The 24,950-nt window shown below is 44.1% G+C and overlaps 1 protein-coding gene across 1 annotated transcript in view; it reads left to right on the top strand.

Annotated features, from left to right (window-relative positions):
- The window catches only part of TERT (telomerase reverse transcriptase), a 273,000-nt gene that overhangs the window by 231,698 nt on the left and 16,352 nt on the right, over positions 1–24,950 (top strand). The window contains exon 14 of the mRNA XM_029589929.1: positions 11,416–11,540. Coding sequence (XP_029445789.1) covers positions 11,416–11,540 — 125 coding nt within the window. The remainder of the gene's footprint in view (positions 1–11,415; positions 11,541–24,950) is intronic.

The following is a 24,950-nucleotide window of genomic DNA, read 5'->3' as shown; positions in this document are numbered from 1 at the left end:
TAAAAATAATCACCCTCTCTTCATATCTGGAAACGCTTGATTTCCAGATGCCCTAAGATTGCCATGGATTAGCATGGGGATTGAAGAACAAACGTTCTCTCTGTCTGACACACACACACACACACGCTTTCAATCTCACACGCTCACACACACATGCTCTCTCCATACATGCTGTCAGTCAAACTTGTGTTCTCACATATATGCTTTCAGTTATACTTGTGTTTTCATTCACACACACATGCTGTCAATCACACATACACAAAGGAATGGATTCAGGATTTTGCTGCCCCTGGGCACTTTTGATGCTTTTACTCCCTTATCTCTTGTACGAGTCTGTTATAGAGTAACAAAGGGCTCTTTTCTGCTGAATGAGATTCCGCAGAGTTGGAAGGCAGCAAGTCTTAGCTTGCTGCCCCTAAATGTTTGCAGCCCTAGGCACAGGCATAATGGGTTGACAAATCCAGGGCTGCGCACACACATACACACACAATCTCGCCACACATAATTTCACACACATGTGCATTCTTCACATATGCTTTCAATCACACAAGGCTCTCTCTCATATGCTTTCAGTCATACACACATGCTTTCAACCACATGTGCACACACTTGCTGTCAATGATACAATGTGCTCCCTGCACACATGCTCTCAATTATACTTACAACATGCTATTACACATGCTCTTAATCACATACACACACAGGCTATTTCATTCATTCACTTGTTACTCCCCCCCCTTTCTCCTTCACCTCCTGCAGCCCACAGGATTCTTGTTCTATTTTCCACCTGCTGATGCTCTGCCTCCTGCTCCAGGCCGCGGGGGCTTCTGATGCTCTGCCTCTTATTCCTGCCCACTGATTCTCTTCCTTTTGACCGTGCGGAATGGCGGTTGCTCTGTTGCTCCTGAAAGTGCATGGCCCTGCTGCTTCTCCTCTCAGTTTCTGCTCTTGTCAGCATCCAGCTGCTGCTGCTTCGACCATGTGCAGTTCGAGCTTACTGCTAGGTAGGGCACCTGCTCCTCTTCATGGCAGTGACAAATGCTCTAATGTGCTCAAAGGAGAGAGCATCTCCTCCTTCCAGCGCTCCACTACATTTCTTCCTCTTCAGGACACAGCACCAATGGGAAGGAGATGATGTCCTCCCCACAGCGCCCCAGAACACATGTTGAGTATAACTGAGAGCAAGTGTACAAGAGATCATTTGTGAGGGTGGTATTCATCCTTTAAAGGACACACCATTTCTACCCTTTGACTATTCAGATACCCTTTTGAGATCCCATTTCCCTTATAATGGATTCACAAAACTCAACTATGATGAACTGTTTAGGAAAAGAATGGCAGCAACCCCAGCATGTTTTGGGGGTCACATGGTGTCAAATTGTGGCTGACACACGTGACTGCGAGGCCTACAGCATCTCAGATACATCGTTGCTCCTTTCAAGATATTACCGATACCCTGACTCAGCTAGGATAGATGTTGGTGGTTCAAGCAGAAATGGATGTTCAGCTCATAACTGCAAATACAAGTACATCTGTACAGTTTTTGTAGCCCATTGTGAAATTCTAATCCTTAATTAGAATTCTCAGGTCTCTTTTCAGCTTCTTTGGGTTAAAAAAAAAAACCAAACTACAATCACACCCAAGATAGCATCAGTACGAATTTCCCTTTTACTCCTATGTACATGCATGTATGGAGACAGTGTAACCATATGCTAATCTGAAGAAATCAGAAAATACAAACCAATATATAGTTTCAATTGCTCAGTATTAAACAATAGCTCATTACATATACAATTATCAATTGGAGCTTTGGACTTTTTGGCGTTCTCACAACATATCAGCTTCTAACTGCTAACAGCTCCGTTAGTTAACTGTGTTTCTAGCAGTTTCTGTCTTTTATGAGAAATAATTTTACCTTTGTAACCAACTATTTCTAGGAAAGCCATTTTCTTAGGGGTAGATTTTAAAAAAGGGCGCCCTCGCGTACTTTTGTAGGCGCATCAGGCGTAAACAAAAGTACGCTGGATTTTAGTAGATACGCGCGTAGCCGCTAAAATCCCGGATCGGCGCGCGCAAGGCTGCCGATTTCGTGTAGCCGGTGCGCGCCGAGCCACGCAGCCTACCTCTGTTCCCTCCGAGGCCACTCGAAATCGGAGCGGCCCTCGGAGGGAATTCGCTATTGCCCTCCCCTCACCTTCCCCTCCCTTCTTCTACCTAACACCCACCCCCCCGGCCCTGTCTAAACCCCCCCCTACCTTTGTTGGGGGATTTACGCCTCCCGGAGGGAGAAGTAAATCCCCGCGCGCCAGCAGGCCGCTGGCGCACCTAGACGCAACCCAGGGGCGATTCTGGAGGGCGCGGCCACGCCCCCGGACCGCCCCTGGCCGAAACCACGCCCCCGGGCCCACCCCCGAAACGCCACGTCCCGCCCTGAAAACACAGCGCCGATCGGCCCCGCCCCCGACACGCCCCCCTCTGAAAACCCCGGGACTTACGCGAGTCCCGGGGCTCTGCGCGCGCCGGCAGGCCTATGTAAAATAGGCGCACCGGCGCGCAAGGCCCTGCTCGCGTAAATCCGGGCGGATTTAAGCGAGCAGGGCTCTTAAAATCCGCCCCTTAGTGAGAAACAATATCCAGTCTGAATTTGTGACTAGTTAAAAATTATTTCTAATTTCTTCATTTCTAAGAATCACTACTGCTCAAATACAAAGCAGTATAATATATTCTAGCTAATTCTATAAAACCGGCTCAGAGGCTAGTTAACTAGGCTGTGAAAAAACAACATGGGCCAAGATAGGTTCTCTAAGATTCTACAATTCTTCTCTTGTGATTTTCACAATTGCCTAGATAAGTAGATCTAAACTTAAACTTTCTTACCATACCATGTTACCTCACCTATCAATACACTTAAATATGTCCTTACACAACTTACAGTAATGCAATATTTATTAAAGAAACATACTCTTCTTGAAAGGAGAACTTCTTTGGTTCTTATTCATCTGTAACTGAAGAGGAAGTAACAATCATAACAATTGCACTGGTAACAGTCTTATGACACATAGAGATAAAACATGGGGCACATTAAAATCACCAAGCAAATAATTGAAATGATATAGGCAGTCTTTTTACCAATATCTCAAATAATGACCCTATACTTAGAAAATCCAATTCCATTCAGTACCCTTAATTTTAGATGTATGTGCCTGGTTGGTCAGGTCTTTGAGTGGCAATAATATATCCATAGCCATTCTATTATTCATGGTTACCCCAACAAGTGAGGAAACTTCTTGTTGAAGTCTGTCTTTCCTTTGCTGGTTTCATTGGCTATCTGCTATATTGTAGAGGAAAGAGTGAGTGAGTTCTCACAAATACTTCCAGCTCATAGACTCAGAGGTTGGAAATTAATAAACACAAAATTATACCAACCAGATGGATTTGATGGGGTTGGCCATCCTCTTTTCCCTTGATAATGGGAATGGGTATCTGGATGATAAGTGGAAACAGAAATAATCATGGAAGCATTGACATAAAGGACAGAGAAGTTGGAATAATGTACCCATGGGTGCCTTGGGAAGTGTCAGAAAATTACATTCTTTTGAAAGGTCTTTTTCCATTCAAATAAGACACCTGTAGTTCTTAAAAGTATTTGTCTAATAGCATGAAAAGGGGAGTATACTTGCCATTTCTTTCCTGAAGAGGATTTCTGTAATTTTGGGCCATCTATACAAATGATTTGACTGAGCCAATAGGAAATAGGTTAAAGAACAAGAACAACAGGGACTTGGAAATCATGGTCGGATGAAATGGTGTTTGGTAAAGTCAAGACATTTGGAAGTGGATGATAATCCTTGGAACCACAGGACTGATGATAAGCATTAGGAAAAGTAGATTTGTAATAAACATACACAGGAATATAAGTTGAAAAGTTTGTTTTTTTAAAGTTCCAGGGTCGATATTGATAGAACATATTGCAGGTCACATTCTTCTTCCAGCCAGGAGGAAGGGCAAAGTTGCCATTAGGGTAAGCTTCAATAGTATAAAGACATAAGAACATAAGAAAATGCCATACTGGGTCAGACCAAGGGTCCATCAAGCCCAGCATCCTGTATCCAACAGTGGCCAATCCAGGCCATAAGAACCTGGCAAGTACCCAAAAACTAAGTCTATTCCATGTAACCATTGCTAATGGCAGTGGCTATTCTCTAAGGAACTTAATAGCAGGTAATGGACTTCTCCTCCAAGAACTTATCCAATCCTTTTTTAAACACAGCTATACTAACTGCACTAACCACATCCTCTGGCAAAAAATTCTGGAGTTTAATTGTGCGTTGAGTAAAAAAGAACTTTCTCCAATTAGTTTTAAATGTGCCCCATGCTAACTTCATGGAGTGCCCCCTAGTCTTTCTACTATCCGAAAGAGTAAATAACAGATTCACATTTACCCGTTCTAGACCTCTTATGATTTTAAACACCTCTATCATATCCCCCTCAGTCGTCTCTTCTCCAAGATGAAAAGTCCTAACCTCTTTAGTCTTTCCTCATAGGGGAGTTGTTCCATTCCCCTTATCATTTTGGTAACCCTTCTCTGTACTTTCTCCATCGCAATTATATCTTTTTTGAGATGCGGCGACCAGAATTGTACAAAATATTCAAGGTGTGGTCTCACCATGGAGCGATACAGAGGCATTATGACATTTTCTGTTTTATTCACCATTCCCTTTCTAATAATTCCCAACATTCTGTTTGCTTTTTTGACTGCCGCAGCACACTGTACCGACGATTTCAATGTGTTATCCACTATGACACCTAGATCTCTTTCTTGGTTTGTAGCACCTAATATGGAACCCAACATTGTGTAATTATAGCATGGGTTATTTTTCCCTATATGCATCACCTTGCACTTATCCACATTAAATTTCATCTGCCATTTGGATGCCCAATTTTCCAGTCTCACAGGGTCTTCCTGCAATTTATCACAATCTGCTTGTGATTTAACTACTCTGAACAATTTTGTGTCATCTGCAAATTTGATTATCTCACTCATCGTATTTCTTTCCAGAGACATTTTGATAATCATCCTCATGAGGTCATGATGTCTTACCTGGATTGTACCAGAAACACCATTCACTTGAGTCAAGGATGTGAGACAACTCAGTAGTCTGTATGGTCTGAACAAACAGAACACAGCCTTTGTATTGCAAGGTCAGAATCCATTTAGGCAGTAAGATGTGCTGGAATAGCGAGGAAGGCATTAGCTGTTCAAGATGATGTGAATGCGATCGGAACAGGACTGTGTATTCGCAATTGATAAGATTAAGGCACCTCTGAATTGTAATTGTCAGACAGACATTTCTTCTAGGAGCATACGCTACCATGATGACATGAGTTAGAATGAGAAGGATAATGCTCAGCCACATCTTGTGCAGGAAAGGGTACAAACACCTGTCTACCACGGAGCCCTGATGGCCGCCCCCCCCCCCCCCCCCCAGTAGAGTTCAGATAAACTGTTGGTGAGTTAGCTTTTATTCATTCAGTGGCCTGTCCACTGCTGGGACCCAAAGGGGCCCATCCCAGTGAAGTTTAGGCAAGCCTCATTTGTGTGTCTATCAGATTCAAAAGTCTTTTTTGCAGTGGACTCAGTGGTGAAGTCCTTGTAGTTTCTAAAGTTGACCCCCAACAATGGGTGCAGAGCAGAACTAGGACATTCACCATAAAAAAGATATTCTGGTGTCATCTCAGTAACTGCAACACAAATTCTCCCTATTACCAGGTGCAATAGCCCTTCTTATGAAAAGACAGCAGTTCACTACCAATGCATGTTCTATTGAGAAAACACAACAAATAAGACTGATACAAATGCCTACATGTTAGTAAAATATCTCCTTGGTCATACACACAAAGCTGACCTTCACCAAATACAGAAAGACCACAAACTACAAATATGGAGACAGAAACTGGAATGGAAACCCAGAAAAGCCACTCTGCATGCAGTCAAACCTGGAAAAATGAAAACAGAAATATAGCGCCTAACACAGTCCCAGGATGTGCAATAATGCACACAAACTAACCTATACAATGATGCACCTGTATTATGGAACCCACTCAAACAGTAACAACCCTATCTATGAAAAGGCAACACTACAAATATTAAACCAGATCCTAAACACCAATGCACCTCTTATTAGGAAAACAGAACAAGCCAAACTGCTATAGATCCCTGCACAGAAACTTCTAGCTTGCAGAATACCCTTACCTGGGTCACCCATGACAGACCATCACAAAATACAGAATAAAGAGACCATAAAGCTAATGTTTTTGTTTTTCCATTGTTGCACTGTCATACAGAGCTTGAATTCTTGCTGTTTTCAGTTCAGTTTTTAGCTTCACATTTCTATTTATACATTCCTCAAGAACTATAAAATAATAATTGTAAAACTATACTAATAGAGAGAATACATGTTTCAATTCAACTGATGAATAGAATAATATCCAATAATTACAAACTCATAAAAATTATTAAAATTTCTCCAAACACCAATAAAAATTTCAAAACGGCAGACACATCACATAATACCCAATAATTAAAATGGCAGTCAATTAAGAAAAATGAACTTAAAAAGCCACCTTAACTTACCCTCTCCATCAACTCTCCTACTCCTTTCCCTTGCAGGCCAGTAGCACACACCAGCAGCAGGGGCTGCTGAAGCTCTGTCCTCATGGCCCTCTTGCTTAGGGCCCAAGACCAGTCTCTCTGCCTCTTACACCCACACACCAGTCATACCCCTATTACCAGTTTCTATGTCAGTCACCTCCCTGACTAGTCTCTCCCTATCTCTCACACAATTAATCACCCTGACCAGTCTTTCACACGTATAAGTCAGCTCCTTGCCAGTCTCACACACAGACAAGCAACCTCCCTGATCAATCTCTCCGTCTCTCACACTTCAGTTACCTCCCTGACCAGTCTCTCTCTCTCTCACACACAGTCACCTCCCTGGCCAGTCTCTCTCTCACATGTACACCAGCCTCTCTCTTGCCCATACACACCAGTTATGCCTCCCTGACCAGCCTCTCTCTTGCCCATACACACCAGTTATGCCTCCCTGACCAGCCTCTCTCTCACATGCACACCAGTCACCTCTCTGACCGGCTTCTCTCTCACACATGCACACCAGTCACCTCTCTGACCAGCCTCTCTCTCTCTCACATGCACACCAGTCACCTCTCTGACCAGCCTCTCTCTCTCTCACATGCACACCAGTCACCTCTCTGACCAGCCTCTCTATCTCTCTCTCTCACATGCACACCAGTCACCTCTCTGACCAGCCTCTCTATCTCTCATGCACACCAGTCACCTCTCTTACCAGCCTCTCTCTCTCACATACACACCAGTCACTTCCTTGGCCAGCCTCTCACTCTCATGCACACCAGTCATTTCCCTCCCTCACACACCAAACCACCTTCACCAATCTCTCTCACACATACATCAGTGACCTCCCTGACCAGTGTCTCTCATATGCACACTAGTCACCTTCCTGACCAGTGTCTCTCCCATGCACACTTGTCACCTCCCTGACCAGTCTTTCTCACATGCACACTAGTCACCTCCCTGACCAATCTTTCTCACATGCTCACTAGTCACCTCCCTGACCAGTCTTTCTCACATGCACACTAGTCTAGCCTCTCTCACACGTTCACACCAGTCACCTCCCTGACCAACCTCTCTCTTATGTGCACACTAGTTACTTCCCTGACCAGCGCCTCTCTATGCACATCAGTTACCGCTAACAAGCCTCTCTGCACACCAGTCACTTCTCTGACTAGTCTCTCTCACATGCTCACCAGTCATCTCCCTGACCAGTCTCTTTCTCTCTCAAATGCACACTAGGCACCTCCCAAACCAGTCTTTCACACAGTCACTTCTCTGACCAGTCTCTTACTCTTTCTCACACACACACACACACACACACACACACACATTAGTCACCTCCCTCACATTCTCTCTCACTCACACCCACATACACCAGTCACCTCCCTGATCAGCCTCTCTCACATGAACACCAGTCACCTCTGACTAGTCTCTCACATGAACACCAGTCACCTTCCTGTCCAGTCTCTCTCTTTCATATGCACACCAGTCACCTCCATAACCAGTCTCTTTCTTTTTCACATGCACACCAATCACCTCCCTGTCCAGTCTGTCTCTCACACATACAACAGTCATCTCCCTGACCAGTCTCTCTCTCAATCACACACAAGCTCTCAGTCAAATGGGAGCTGTGCAGCAGCCTCCTCCTTTATCTCTCATATCCCAAGAAATAATCCATTCGGCCAATGGGACTAATACTACTGTCTTCCATTGCGATTAATCAGCTGCTTTTCTCTAGGCCTTCGCTGCTCCTCAGGCCATTGCTGCCACTAATTTTGAATGCAGCATGGCCCTTTTTTTCCCGTGCACCCTGCTGAATATCACTTCCTTTTCCGGGCCATGGCGGCTGGGAAGAAGAAAAGGTTATGCCGCAGTTGCCAACTCACACTGACACTGAGCCCATCCAGGCTCGAGCAAGCTGACAGCCCAGGCAGCAATGGCAGCAGTGCAAGAATGTCTGCAGTCTCTTGCTGGAATGAAAGGAGGGGAAGAGAGGAGCAGCAGGGGTGCTTGGCGACACATCGGTGTGTCATCACACACCAGTTGAGAATCACTCTTGTATCCTATCATTAAAAACAGCCACAGTACCTGGAGATTAGAGGGTGGCCAATATAATGCCAATTTTTAAAAAGGGCTCCACAGATGAGTCGGGAAACTAAAGACCAGTGAGTCTGACATTAATGCTGTGCAAAATGGTAGAAGCTATCCTCTAAAACAAAATAACTGGCCATATGGATAGACATATCTTAATGGAGAAGAGCCAGCATTCATTTAGGAAATGGAAATCTTTCCTTACCAATTTCTTTGAGTTTTTTTTTAAGATGTTAATGAACGTGAATAAGGGTTTGCCAATCGATATAGGTTGTTTAAATTTTAGAAGGCATTTGACAAAATGCTTGATTAATGAATCTTCAGGAAATTGTGAATGGCATTGTCCATGAAGCTATGCTATCCAGTTCTTTGTATATCTTAGCGATAGCTCTAATTGGAAATTATTTTATTTCAGTTTTTGAAATTGAATATTATAGCAACACTGAGTTAGGTTTCTTAAAACTGACATTTGTGAAAATGTTAATTACATGATGGATTAGAATAAGAACTAGTTCATTTTGCTTTACTAAAAATATGCCAAGTTCACATAATTAGCAGACAAGGGGCTAAAAGTAATAGTAGTAACATTTTTATATAATAGGAGGAACATGTTTTAATCCAATTTACTTTTGAGATGGAGAAGTGGGATATTAAGCACATTCTGTTAATACCTTCTTTGAGGTAGTGCCTCCCATCCCAACACGAACACTCCTCCCTCTCTCTCCTTTTCATGTATTCTGTTTGTATTACACCTGTATTGCTTGGAACATCCAAAGTATAAAGCTGAAGTTAGGAAGACTACCATGAATGCTGTCTACAGGGGGGAGGTGGAGGGTGAGGGATACAGAAGGCAAATGGAGGACAGTTAAAGAATATAGAGAGGATATGGAAGGCTGGTGAGGGGCGGGGGGGGGGGGGGGGGGGGGGGGGGAGGAACATGGAAGATGGTAGGAGAAAAGTAAGCTGACTGAGATAGCAGCTGCTTGCCCTTTCTTTGTCCTTGATATATCCTAAAACAGAATTATCTTTCAAGATTTTGGACAAGTTGAAACCCATATTTTTTAAACAGCAGTGCTAACAGAAATAATTCTTAAATGATCTACTCAGCAGTTGGAACAATAAAATCATAAAAAATCATGTTAATTTCATTATTGCTAAGAAATAAATTTGTGGTTTATGCAGATTTCTTCTGCTTAGCATATCTCACTATTGCAAGTTTAATTAAATGTGGATGATGAATCTTATCAGAAAACTGTGTTAAGACCAGTCATATCAATTATGCATAGTCATATACAAGTTAAAAGTGATCTTAGGAGGAAGTATTTTAAAAATAGGAGTGTCAAGTCAGTCAGCTGGAGCTAGAGGCGGTCTTAAATAGGTCGGGAGGTCTGACGTCATCACAAGGCCTGGATCGCGTTTTCCCGCCGTTGGCCCTTTAAAGGGAGCCAAGGCGGCATGCGCCTAGGGAGGGCCCGGATGGGAACAGCGGTCGATGGCATCTTGGCCGCCATGTGACCTGCAGGAGGACTGGAACAGGAGAGTAGTGGCAGCAGCAACTCCTAGGTCTGACGTCATCCCCATAAATGGAGGCTCATGGTACCAGATCCCAATTCTGGTCCAAGTGAGCAGGAAGCTCAAAGGAAGCAGGAGAAAGCTGCTAGATTAAAAAAAATGGAAAAAAAACTAGAAGGGTAACAGTTGAGGATGATGTCATTGTGATATAGAAACAGACCAGCAATCTGCAAAATGTTCAGATTTCTGGAATTTTTATTAGGCTTGTAATCTTTTTCTTCATTTACACTGCAGTTGCATTTCCTCATGGAATTAGTCAGTCAGTGGTAAACTCTCTAAAGTGGTGTCCCTTTGTGGGTTGCTGCTTTTGTTTTCTATGATAGTGTTTTAATTTGTCTCCTGCACGAGAAAGATGTCTTTTGATTGACATATTGGTTATTTTCTTGTCTGTAGAATTAGTTTCAAAACTGTACCTCACTGTGGCACGCTAGCACTAGATTTTATTCAAATATGAAATCTTTAGGCCTGATTTTCAAAAGAATTTAACACCCAAAACTGGGCTTTTGAAAATTGCTACAAGTTATGTCATAAAATTGACTATAAGATTTACCCATCTAAGTGCACTGTTCGCTCATAAATGGCTTTTGAAAATTACTACAATAGTATGTTACATTTATTCACCTGTTTATTTTTATTATGTAAATATGGCTACAGTATATTATCTTTGTTCTTCATAACACCACAGGAATGTAATTGAAATATAAGTCCTTTGGCCATATTTAAGGGCTTTCCCATCATGGAGTGTTATTTGTACATCTTTAAATCTGTTGTTTTTCTGTGGAAGTTTTTGCCTGATGCCAAATTTGACATCCACAGAGCTTGTGCTGTTTTCATAATTTATGCAAACTGGATGATGGTCTTATTTATGGAATTTTTTTCTGTTCTGTTATGCGTAATCATTTTAATAGATTTTATTACACAAACCTTAAAATTTGTAACAAACACAAAATTTATCATGCCAAATACTTAAAAAGTTTTATGGGATATTGTGATTTTTCCCCTCCCCTATCCTTAAATCTGGCTCCCTTACCTATTAGGAATTTTTTAATGTATTCAACAGCTGTTTTTCATGAAAAATAATATCAGCTCTTTTTCATTGTTAGGTTCCATGCATGTGTCGTCCAGCTTCCATTTAACCAGAGCGTCAAAGGAAATCCATCCTTCTTTCTCACTGTAATCGCTGACATGAGCAGTTGCTGTTATTCCATTTTAAAAGCCAAGAATAAGGGTATGTATAATTCTGCTTTTCAGATATTCAAAATTGAACTGAAGTAGCATGCACAATATATTATGTTAATTTTCAAAATGTCTTGAATAAAGACTTAGCTAGTGGAGACTGACTGTTTCAATACTAACATCTCAAAACTGTCCATAGCCAGAAGGAAAGCTATCTCTGGGAAGTAAACAGACATTTTATGAGCCTATGGTAAGGAATCATATTGAAATAACCTTTCTTCATAAAGTTAAATAGGTTATGCTGTTTTTCATTTATACTAATGGTACTATACAGTTTATGGCTTTACATTGAGAGTTTAGAGATTGAAATGTGAATTTTTATTTACATTGCAGTCTTAGATTCTCAATGTGATTTTCACTCTAGTAACAATAGGAAAATCCTGGATCCTTACTCTTTATGGCTGCACAGAATTGAATTAAGTTTAAATGAGCCTTAGAGAGACTTATTTTTTTCAAGCTCCTAGTAAATCATTAAGGGAGTCCAACCTTTAAACCTGTCCACAGTATAGCATTTGTGCACGTAAGTGGACATGTAGAGATTAACTAGTATTTTATAAACTGTGTGGCAAGAGCTTTACACTTTATAAAATTCCGCATATTTCTGCTTTGAAAGTACAAACGTATGTTTCTGTTACGCTCGCCGACCACGGCAAACCACAAGCGGCACCACTCACCTGCGGCCTCTCGCTCCCTCTGGCTTCCGGCATCCTCGCTGCTGCAGCAAGTTGCTGCCACCGCTTCTCTCCTGTTCCAGCCCTCCTGCAGGTCACATGGCGGCCAAGATGCTGCTGACCACTGCTCCCATCCGGGCCCTCCCTAGGCGCGAGCGTGTGCCTCCTTGGCTCCCTTTAAAGGGCCAATGGCGGGAAAACGCGATCCAGGCCTTTTGATGACGTCAGACCAGCCGACCTATTTAAGACCCCCTATAGCTCCAGCTGACTGACTTGACAAGTTCTCTGGATCCTGTTTCAGCGTCTCTGCTTCAGAGGTTCCTGTTTAGCATTCCTGCCTCGGAGGTCCTGGCCTCAGAAGTCCCTGCTTCTACATCCCGGCTCAGCCGCCTCCTTTCCACGCCTTAGTGATGGACATCATCCTGATGCGTCCGGCTCCAGCCCCTCCGGGCCTGCCTTTGATCTCAGACTGGACTTGACCATTGCCTTCTGCCGCCTGCCTTTGACCTTGGACTGTACGTGACCATCGCCTTCTACCGCCTGCCTTTGACCTCGGACTGGACTAGGTCGCCCTTTCACCTATCATCTCCAGTTCCACTCATCTCGGACCCAAGATCCAACCTTGGCCGCTCTTTGGGACCAGCCACGCAGAGGCCCACCTAAGACCATCTGGCCCCTCAACCTGTGGGGAATGAGGACTGGTACTGATTAAGTGCCTGTCTGCCTCTGCTTCCCGTCTGGCCTCGCCTCCCGACGGTAGGGACCTGTGGGGCTCACCTCCCACAGGTAGTGCCAACTTCACCTTGGGCCAAGGGTCCACAAACCCTAACAGATTACCAAGTCCTGGACCCAGTGGAGGCCTCCGCTCTCCAGGCCATCCTCGGCCTGGCCCAGAAAATCCTTGAGCAGCAAAATATCTTGGAAACTCTCGCAACGGCCGAGGAGAATCTAGGGGTCCACCTCGTCTCGGTGGGCCTACCGGTGCCTCCGGTCTTTAGCTACTCGGCTCCCATGCCGTCCTTGTCCAGTCACTCCGCTCCCTGCGCCTCCACACTTCTCCGGGGACCCTCAGCTATGCCGAGGCTTCCTAAACCAATGCAACATGCATTTCTGCCTCCAGTCGGCGCTGTTCCCGGATGAGATGATAAAGTTCACCTACATCCTCTCCCTTCCGGAGGTAAGGGAGCCAGATTTAAGGATAGGGGAGGGGAAAAATCACAATATCCCATAACATTTTTAAGTAGTTTCCTCACTCTCTTTTGCTCCATCTTCAATGACCCAAGCCGGCAGTCGGCCTCAGGATCGGCTCTTCTTCATATACGCCAAGTCTCCCGGTCCCCAATAGACTATGTCGTTGAATTCCGGACTCTGGCCTCAGAGCTGCATTGGGGCACAGATTGCCTCAGATCCATCTTCCTCGAGGGTTTGACCACCCGTATCAAGGACGAGCTTGTGGCTCGTGAATTAGCTAGCTTATTGGACTCCCTCATTGATCTCGCCAGGTACGTCAATCGGTGACTTCAAGAGCGTTCTTGGGAGCTACGGTCTGTCAGGAAATCAGCCGCTGGCTCCCGGCGTTCCCCTTCTCCTAAACTGGACCCTGCCTCATCAGCGAAGGCCGGAGAAGAACCCATGCAATTGGGCTGGGGCAAACTCTCCCCTGAGGAATGTCTTCGCCGACAGTCTGGCCTCTGTTTGTACTGCGGAGGTTCAGGCCATGTCCTCACCAGTTGCCTAGTGCGACCAGTAAACTCCCGGGTCTAGGTTCTGAAGGAGGACTGCTCCTAGGCCTGACTTCACCAGCTCCTCCAATCACACTTCCAGTGACCCTCACAGTAGGATTTCGGGACTTTCACACCCTGGCCCTGGTGGACTCAGGAGCTGGGGGCACCTTCATCCTGAAGCAACTGATGGAGCACCTCCAGATTCCCACCTACCGTGCCCCAGTGCCCTTGGTGCTTTCGTCCATTCAAGGCGAACCTCTGCTGGCCAGGGTCACCCACACTACTGCTTCCCTTCAACTACAAAATTTATGCAGTGAGGTTTTTTCTTTAATTAGCTCTATCACTGGGATTTAAGAACTAGTGGTCAAAATATTAGATACCAAAGGGAGTATATCAAAATATTAGATACCAAAGGGAGTATATCACAAAATATTTCTTCTTCAGTAGCTAAAATGGCAGCATGAAGTGATCACAGTGTTTTTGCTGGCTATTTTGGTTTCTTCAATAGCAGTGCTTTCCAAAAGGAAAGGTCCAAGGTTTTTCTTCTGAGATTCCAACTGTTTCCACATGCTAGCAGTCAATTGATGCATTTGTGATCCATATTCCTGATTGTGGGGGGGCATGAATATCCACATTACGGATCTCAGTGGAAGAGTGCTGTCCTCACCAGGGGAGGAAGTTTATTTCAGTCCACAAGATCCTCGATTACCTCAGCGGGATAGGAGCAGCCTTCCCAGTAGCGAAGGGTCGGCACTGGTTGATGAGCTCATCAAGGCAGTCCCATTGGAAGGCAATGGGGAAGTGTGCAGACTTGACCAGGTGGCCTTTGCATCCGTAGTTTCAGTTGCTGGAGGAACACCTGTGTTAAAGCGGCAATTGAACATTGCATAGCTTTTCGTGTCTTTTCACTTGAATCTGTGGATTTATCCTCCATTACTGCAGTTGGGTTGCCATCAAGCCCACCTTCTGGTGAGGTCTTTGACTCGTGGGTAAAGCCCTCTTTGGCAACACTCAATTGTCTTTGAGATCGGATGATTTGACTTTGCACTGCTTTCACAGAATATTCTAAAATTAATTTGGTCTACCAAAATATATTCCTTGACTGGGGCAAGGTGTTGCACCCGTCGGTCGCAGACGGCTGCGACCTCTCATGCTCACCTGTTTTTTCCCTGCACCGTAAATCATGGGAAGAATGGCGGCCTCCGCCAACCAATGCCGATCTCCCTGGCGTCCCCAGGACGGCGTGGGTGCTGCCGACCGCCATCTTCCGGACTCACCTAGGCGCACGCGCAGGGCCTCCTTTTGTACACGTCATGGCGGGAACCTCGGGGGCGTCCTCTCCTGATGACATCACCCCACTGGTATACTTAAGCTGACCGGCCAGCTGCTAAGACGAGTTAGCAAGGAGTTCTCTCGTTGTTAAATCCGCTCCACGTTTCGATCTCCTGTTCCAGTGTCTCCTCGTGGCATTTGGTCGCTCTGGCTAACCGCTCCACGGGGGCCCTTCTGCATCTTGGCTATCTGCTCCTTGGAGGGCCTTCCTGCCTTGGACTTCACCTGACCCGCTCCTTGGGTCTCTGTCCTGGAACTTTCTTGTGAGTACTTCCTTCAGTTCCTACGATACCAACATTGCTGAAGTCTCCTCGGTGTACCCCGTGCCTTGAGCCACTACCATTCTTCAGCATTATCGCTTCTACATATCCTGAGCTACAGGGTATTGCTGCAGAGACTCAAGATCCTCTGCTTGGTTCCTATATCTCAGACCTCATCTACCTCGCCACCTACAGTACCGTCATCCTCGGCATACCCCGCGCTGCGGGCCACTGCCAGATCTCCACTTCTGAGGTATCACCACCAACCTGCAGGAACCTCCTGGTGTACCCCGCACTGCGGGTCACTACCGGATCTCCTCATCTGCAGTACCACCTTGGGTATATCTTATTGCTCAAGAACTGTGTTTATTGCATTTCCCGCTCCTCGGGTTATGCTTTATCTTTTCTCTCTAATAAAGTCGCTCTCACAGCTGTGTCCTAGGTCGCTGAGACCACGCCCACTTACGGTGAGGCTCACAGGGCTCCTCCCTGTGGGCAGCGACATCTCTCACCTTGGCCCGGGGTTCACAATTTCCTACAAAACCATAACAGATTGTTAACTCCATGGACCCGGCTCAGGTATCAGCCCTTCAGGCCATCCCTGGCCTGGCCCAACATGTTGCTGAACAACAAAGGACATTAGAGACTCTGGCTAACGCCTTTAATCAGCTAAACTCCTGGCTGAACTCTACAAGAATGCCTGACAGGGCCATTTCCTCTCCAACGATGAAGCCTGTATGTCTCTCCGTGGCCTTGCAGGCACCAACATGCTTTACAGGTGACCCCCTGTTATGTAGGGGCTTTCTTAATCAGTGCTGTATGCACGTTTCGCTTCAACCTACTTACTTCCCAGACGTAGTCTTCAAAACTACGTATATACTATCTCTTCTAGATGGAAAAGCCCTGGCCTGGGCTTCACCTCTCTGGGAACGTAATGACCCTATACTCAAGGACTTGACGGGATTCCTCACGCTCTTTCGTTCAGTTTTCGATGACCCTGCCCGCAAGACTGTCACTGAATCTGTTCTCCTGCATTTACAACAAGGTACCAAACCTTTGACTGATTATGTTATTGAGTTTAAAACCTTGTCCTCGGAACTACACTGGGACCTGGGTTGCCTGCGGGCTATTTTCCTGGAAGGTCTTAACTACTGCATCAAAGACGAATTAGCAGCACGTGAACTCCCCGATACCTTGGACTCTCTCATTGACCTTGTGGGACGAATTGATAGTAGACTGTGTGAGTGTTCACAAGAGATAAAAAGTCCTAAGAAGTCGCCATCTGGAGTTCCTTGCTCTCTTCCCTTGCCAGTTACTCAGACTGCTCCTGCACCCAATTTCGAGGAGGAAGAACCAATGCAGCCAGGTCGCAGCCATCTTATGTCGAAGGAGAGGCGTTATCGAAAGAGACTTGGCCACGTGATGCCCTCCTTTCTTATCTGTCCGGGAAACTTGCAGACCTAGGATCCGCCGGAGGACTCTTCCTAGGTCTAACTTCTCCATCTCCTCCACTGACACTTTCAGTCTCCATTATTTCGGATGCCCTAAAATTCCACACACTAGCCCTCGTAGACTCCGGGGCCGGTGGGAATTTTATACTCCGCCAACTCATAGAGCACCTATGAATCCCTACAGTTCGGACACCCACTCCATTATTACTATTATCTATACTCGGCAAGCCTTTGCCTGGTGAGGTCTCCCATACTACTCAACCTCTTCGTATCCACACAGGGTCTCTACACTCTGAGACCATTATATTTCTAGTCCTGGATAAAGCTATACATCCGGTGGTACTCTGACTACTATGGCTTCAAATTCATTCGCCCCAGTTCGATTGGAATATCCTTGAACTATCCCATTCAGGAGAAGCCTGCCATGGAAGATACTTAGAGGCAGTGACTCCCATGCCTTGCCTGATTACTACCACCTCCCTTCCGGGTTTACCTCCACAGTACCAGTCTTATCAGGATGTGTTTCCTAAACAAGCAGCAGGTACTTTACCACCTCAGCAAGCCTTTGACTGTGCCATCAACTTAGTACCGGGTTTTGAACCTTCTAGAGGAAGGGTGTACCCACTCTTTCTATCCGAGACAAAGGCTATGTCTACCTATATTCAGGAGAACCTGGCAAAGGGCTTCATTCAGCCTTCAAAGTCTCCGGCCGGAGCTGAATTCTTTTTTGTGGGTAAGAAGGACGGATCCCTTTGCCCATGTATAGACTACCTCAGCTTGAATGAGATCACCATGAAGGACCACTACCCACTGCCGTTGATCTCCGAACTTTTTGATCGGCTCCAAGGAGCCAAAATATTCACAAAGCTGGACCTCAGAGGAGCATATAATCTGATTCATATACGCCGGGGCAATGAATGGAAAACAGCATTCAATACCTGCGACGGCCATTTTGAATACTTGGTCATGCCCATTGGCCTGTGCAATGCCCCGGCTGTGTTCCAAAACATGATGAAGGAAATCTTCAGAGACATGTTGTACGACTGCATAGTAGTGTATTTGGACGATATACTGGTCTTTTCTCAGGACCTCCAGTCTCACCAGTTGGACATATCCAAGATTCTACAGAGACTCAGGGTTAACCATCTGTACGCCAAATTAGAGAAATGCTCTTTCCATCAGGAGTCTGTTCCCTTTTTGGGATACATAGTGTCCAGCCAGGGGTTCCAGATGGATCCGCAAAAGACCAAGAGCATTTGGGACTGGCCCCAACCTACTGGTCTAAAAGCTCTATGCAGATTCCTCGGATTCACCAACTACTAGAGATCATTCATCACTACTTCACCTTGACCTCGCCTCTTACTGCCATGACGCACAAGGGAGCTAATCCCTCTCAATGCTCCTCTGAAGCCATAACCGCCTTCCAAGAACTCAAAAAGGCGTTTCTTCAGGAGCCAAGTCTACGCCACACTGATCTTCGGCTATCTTTCATAGTCGAGCTAGATGCCTCGGACATCTGAGTTGGCGCTGTCCTCAGCCAGCATAGTGACACCCATATGTTACATCCATGCTCTTTTTTTTTCTCTCGGCAATTTCCCCTGCCAAGCGAAATTACAGGATAGGGGAGAAAGACCTACTTGCAATCAAATTGGCGTTTGAGGAGTGGCGCCCATGGCTCGAGGGTGCTCAACACCAGATAACAGTTTTTACTGATCATAAAAACCTTGAATATTTCGTCATGCCCAATGTTTGAACCACAGACAAGCCCGCTGGTCATTATTTTTCAACAGATTCGACTTCCTTTTGAGGTATCGTACAGCAGAAAAGAACACCCGCGCAGATGCTCTTTCCCACTCATTTACGCCAGAAGATACCCCAGACACGCCGCGTCATATCATCGACCCTACTAGGGTGCTCCTTTCAGGTGCAAGGTGATGCATATAGGGAAAAATAACCCATGCTATAGTTACACAATATTAGGTTCCATATTAGGTGCTACAACCCAAGAAAGAGATCTAGGCGTCTTAGTGGATAACACATTGAAATCGTCGGTTCAGTGTGCTGCGGCAGTCAAAAAAGCAAACAGAATGTTGGGAATTATTAGAAAGGCAGTAGTGAATAAAACGGAAAATGTCATAATGCCTCTGTATCACTCCATGGTGAGACCGCACCTTGAATACTGTGTACAATTCTGGTCGCAGCATCTCAAAAAAGATATAGTTGTGATGGAAAAGGTACAGAGAAGGGCGACCAAAATAAGGGGAATGGAACAGCTTCCCTATGTGGAAAGACTAAAGAGGTTAGGATTTTTCAGCTTGGAGAAGAGACAGCTGAGGGGGGAATATGATAGAGGTGTTTAAAATCATGAGAGGTCTAGACCGGGTAGATGTGAATCGGTTATTTACGCTTTCGGATAATAGAAAGACTAGGGGGCACTCCATGAAGTTAGCATGTAGCACATTTAAAACTAATCAGAGATAGTTCTTTTTCACTCAACGCACAATTAAACTCTGGAATTTGTTGCCAGAGGATGTGTTAGTGCAGTTAGTATAGCTGTGTTTAAAAAAAGAATTGGATAAGTTCTTGGAGGAGAAGTCCATTACTTGCTATTAGTTGACTTAGAAAATAGCCACTGCTATTACTAGCCACGGTAGCATGGAATAGACTTAGTTTTTGGGCACTTGTCAGGTTCTTGTGGCCTGGATTGGCCACTGTTGGAAACAGGATGCTGGGCTTGATGGACTCTTGGTCTGACTCAGTATGGCATGTTCTTATGTTCTTATATTCTTAATTGGTTTAGGGTAGTAACCGCCGTAACAAGCAAGCTACCCCCACGCTTATTTGTTTAACCAGATTGTGAAGTTCAGTCCTTGTTGGTAGTTACTGAATGTAGATCCTTTTTTCTACATTTTCCCTTGCCGTTGAAGCAGAGAGCAATGTTGGAATTGCATTAACCGTGCAAAGGCTTATTGAGTAAGGGTAGTAACCACCGGGTACTAGCCTCCACTCCAGAATCCACCCCCATGGCTCTTGTCTTCATTCCCAACCTCTAGCCTTTATGGATCCGCAGTGTTTATCCCATGCCCCCTTGAAATCCTTCACAGTTTGTTTGTTTGTTTGTTTGTTTGTTTGTTTGTTTTATTTATTTATTTATTTATTTATTTATTTATTTATTTATTGTTATACCGAGTTTCATGATAGGCATCACATCAACCCGGTTTACAAATAACAAGGAGTGTAAAGCATAACGTAACGTAATTAACAATATTTTCAATAAGAACCTTGAACTTTAAATACAGTGAATCAGAAAAAGGGAGAGGGAAAGTTACAAAAAACAAGGAAAATAAACTTGGGATGGAAGGGGAGAAATTGAACAGCACAATATTTACATTTCAGCCTATTGATACATTAGAATAGCAAGTGAAAAAATAAGACTATGAAACGGTGCATAGGTAATCAAATGAATAAATATGACACAGTTGTGAATGGTAATAGTATGATAAATATTCAGCAGGAATTAGTGAGAGAGGGTTTGAGGTTGGTTGATTCGTGTTTACATTCCATTATTGCATACGAGTTAGTGCTAGTGAGAGGAGGTTTTAGTTTTCACCACTTCCTCCAGAAGGGCATTCCAGGCATTCACCACTCTCTCAGTGAAGAAATACCTCCTGACATTGGTTCTGAGTCTTCCTCCCTGGAGTTTCAAATCGTGGCCCCTAATTCTGCTGATTTTTTTCCAACGTAAAAGGTTTGTTGACCCTGGATCATTAAAACCTTTCAAATATCTGAAAGTCTGTATCATATCACCCCTGCTCCTCCTCTCCTCCAGGGTGAACATATTTAGGTTCTTCAATCTCTCCTCTTAAGTCATTTTATGTAGACCATCCACCTTATTGGTCGCCCTTCTCTGGACCGCCTCCATTCTTTCTCTGTCCCTTTGGAGATGCAGTCTCCAGAACTGAGCACAGTACTCCAGGTGACCTCACCAAGGCCCTGTACAAGGGGATCATCACTTCCTTTCTCTTACTAGATATTCCTCTTTCTATGCAGCCCAGCATTTTCTGGCTTTAGCTATCGCCTTGTCACATGGTTTTGCTGACTTTAGATCGTTAGAGACTATCACCCCAAGGTTTCTCTCCTGCTCCATGCACATCAGCCCTTCAACCCCGCATTGAATACAGTTCTTTCTGATTTGCACACCCAATATGCATGACTCTGCACTTCTTAGCATTGAATCTCAACTGCCATATCTTCGACCACTCTTCCAGCTTCCTTAAATCCCGTCTCATTCTCTCTACTCCTTCCGGCATGTCCATTCTGTTGCAGATCTGAATGTCATCTGCAAAAAGACAAAACTTACGTTCTATCCCGTCTGCAATGTTGCTCACAAAGATATTCACCAGGACCGGTCCCAACACCAATCTTTGCGGCACTCCACTTAACACCGCTCTCTCTTCAGAGTAAGTTCCACTTACCATCACACATTGTCTTCTGTCCGTCAACCAGCTTGCAGTCCAGGCCACCACCTCGGCACTCACTCCTAAGCTTCTCATTTTATTCACAAGCCTCCTGTGCGGTACCGTATCAAAAGATTTGCTGAAATCCAAGTAGATGACATTGAGCGCTCTTCCTCGATCTAATTCCCTAGTCGCCCAGTCAAAAAAAGTCAATCAGATTTGTCTGACAGGACCTTCCCCTGGTGAATCCATGCTGCCTCTGGTTTAGCAATTCTTCTGACTGTAGATAGTTCACTATTCTTTCTTTCAACAGCGACTCCATTACTTTTCCCATCACCGAGGTGAGGCTAACTGGCCTGTAGTTTCCAGCCTCATCTCTGCTCCCACTCTTGTGAAGCGGGATCACCACTGCTCTTCTGCAATCATTCGGCACCACTCCCGTTTCTAGGGATCTATTGAGCAGGTCACGCAGTGGACCCGGTAGCACATCTCTGACCTCCCTCAGTATCCTGGGATGAACCTCATCAGGCCCCATGGCTTTGTCCACTTTGTTTCCCCAGCTCTTCCTACACATTCTCCACTGTAAACGGAGTTACATCTACTCCATTCCCCTCCAGTTTCTTGTTAACTAGCAATGGTCCTTCTCCAGGGTCCTCTTTAGTGAACATCGAACTGAAGTATTCGTTTAATATTTCTGCCATTTCTTTGTCTCTTTCCACACATTGATCCTTTTCACCTTTCAATTTCACTATACCACTTTGAACTTTTCTCCTTTCTCTGATGTATCTGAAAAATGTTTTGTCACCTCGCTTTACTGCTTTGGCAATCCTTTCTTCTGCTTGACCTTTTGCAGTCTTCCTCAGTTCCACCAGATATTTTTCTTTGTGCTCCTCCCTTTGGGATCCTTTATATTTCTTGAATGCTGCTCTTTTAGCTTTTATTTTGTCAGCCACCTCTTTTGAAAACCAGATAGGTTTCATTTTTATTTTGCTTTTCTTTACTTTTCTAACATATAGATTAGTTGCCTTGGTAATTGCTCCTTTTAGTTTGGTCCATTGTTGTTCCATATCTCTCTTGTTCTCCCAGCCTCTAGTTCTTCCTCCAGGTACATCCACATTTCATCAAAATCTGTGTTTTTGAACTGTAAAACTCGGGTCTTCGTGCTTCTTCTCCGTATCCTATTTGTGATATGAAACCATACAGTTTGATCACTGGTGCTGAGATGGGCACCCACCTGGATATTAGAGACATTATCTCCATTAGTGAGCACTAAATAGAGTATAGCTTTCTCCCTCGTGGGTTCCATTACCATTTGTTTGAACAGAGCCCCTTGCAAGGGGCTCTGCAAGGGGCTCTGTTCTCTCTACTATTGTGGAAGGGATATTCTCCAGTCTACATCCGGCAGATTAAAGTCTCCAACAATCACCACTTCTCCCTTCTTTCCCATCTTTTGGATGTCTTCAACCAGATCTCTGTCAAGCTCTTCCTTTTGATTTGGAGGCCTGTAAACCACTCCAATAAAAATGGATGCCCCATCATCTTTTTTTTAGATCGGTCCATAGTGCTTCTTCTTTGCCTCATCTTCCTTGCAGCTCAGTTAACCCTTGGTCAAGGTTGTTCCCAGGACTCTGTATCTGCAGTTGAGTTTGAAAAGACCCTCCCCCTGATTGGCTTACTAAGTTAAAACTTTTACTTAGCTGGACACAAGAAGCTTTGGTGCTTCCTGTCTCCTGGCAGAGCACAGCCCACAATGGATCTGATTGACCCCTGCTGGCTCTGAGTCAGCAGCCCCCAAGCTAGTTAGAGCAGGACTCTTTCTGGAATTTTTTTGTCCTTTGCTTTAAATGAACCCTCAGCAAATTTATGCCCCAATATTAATTTCTAAACAGATTATTAGTGACAGCTAAATCCAAATAGGGAGATTTTATCTAATTTAAAGCTAGATTGTTTTTTTTCTTGAATCTTAAAGAAACATAACAGCAAATTAATATACAATGTCAATATCTAGAAAGAGAGAGAGATTATAATGAAAGCAATATATTATTCACAGAAGCCTTCTAAAATAATTATAAATTAATAAAAACAGTTATTCCTTAGCTGCACACTGGAAACAGTCTGCCTCCTGGCTGAGCACAAGCCCAATCTGAAGAGTCTGTTCAATCTCCTATAGACATGGCAAATTTAATATTGCTTCTGGATATGTCTGCCCCTGAGATTTCTGAAAAAAATACTCTTAGTATGTTTTGTTTTTGTATTTTGGGCACCTGAATGTTAATTTTATTTACGTCAAACTGTGAGGATTTTTACTGACTTGGTGAAAGTTACCCAGAGATGTGAAAAGGGGTTTGGTCTTAAATCAAGAGTCATGAGATCTGGGAGCATTTTTTTTTAAATGTGGCATAATTAAAATTCTTTATTGATTTTAAAAAGCTTGTTACTTCCACACCAGCTCCCAGTATGGTAAAAGGGTATAGATATCATCAGGAATATCGATGTTATTGCTATTTCCTGTATGCTATTTCCTTTCATTCTCGTATTTGTTTTTCTGTCCCTCTCTTTATCAGTGGACTAATGAATGAGAAACTTGGGTTCTATTTTTCTTTGAGCATTGTTTCTATTTTTCTTTTATATCCTGAGTATGCTCATTATGTTTCTGTTAGCAGAGTGTGTTTGCTTTGTAATTTATTCTAAATTTATTTAATTTATGTATTTAAAAGTTTTTATATACCGGCATTAAGTTATTTACCATCATAACGGTTTACAATAGGGCACATATATCAAGGAAGCTATAGATCGTACTTTAAATATAGGGTGCCATTATTATTCGGTAACAATACGACATTAAGTAAAGTATGGTTTATGATGTGGAATCTTCACCGATGTTATATTGCTATTCAACCTAACAGTTTGACTACAATTATACGAGAGAGAAAATAATTTCCAGGCAGAATCTAGAAGTTGTAAGCTGGGTACTCTAAGTCCGCTTATCCTTATTTATTTGCTTGCGTCATTCTCTTTCTTGAAGGCTTGTGTGAAAAGCCAGGTTTTTTGGTATGTTTTGAAAAGTTTGATTATTCTGAAGTCTTAGATCAAGGATCATTGTGTTCCATAATATGGGACCTGCAAGGGACAATGCTCGTTCCCTAACTTGGGTTAGTCTTGCTGTTTTCACAGAAGGAATGGTTGAGGGCTTTGTTTGCCCATCTTAAATTTCTATGTGGAACGTGTACTCTGAGTGCTGTGTTCAGCCATTCTGCTTTTTCATCATGGACTAGTTTATGTATTGTGCAAAGAGCTTTGAACTTCACTTTTTGTTCTATGGGTAGACAATGTAGTTCGGCCAGTGTATCTGTGATGTGATCTTTTCTACTTTTTCCAGTGAGAATTCTAGCTGTGGAATTTTGTAATATTTGCAGTGGTCTTAACGTAGTGTAGGGTAATAAAGAAAAATATAAGAATATATTTCTTCACAGAAAAGGTGGTGGATGCATGGAATGCCCTCCCAGT

The sequence above is a fragment of the Rhinatrema bivittatum genome, chromosome 2, assembly GCF_901001135.1.
Source record: "Rhinatrema bivittatum chromosome 2, aRhiBiv1.1, whole genome shotgun sequence".
Classification (NCBI taxonomy): domain Eukaryota; kingdom Metazoa; phylum Chordata; class Amphibia; order Gymnophiona; family Rhinatrematidae; genus Rhinatrema; species Rhinatrema bivittatum.
The sequence above is the reverse complement of the archived record's forward strand: the minus strand, read 5'-3'. Positions and strand labels throughout refer to the sequence as shown.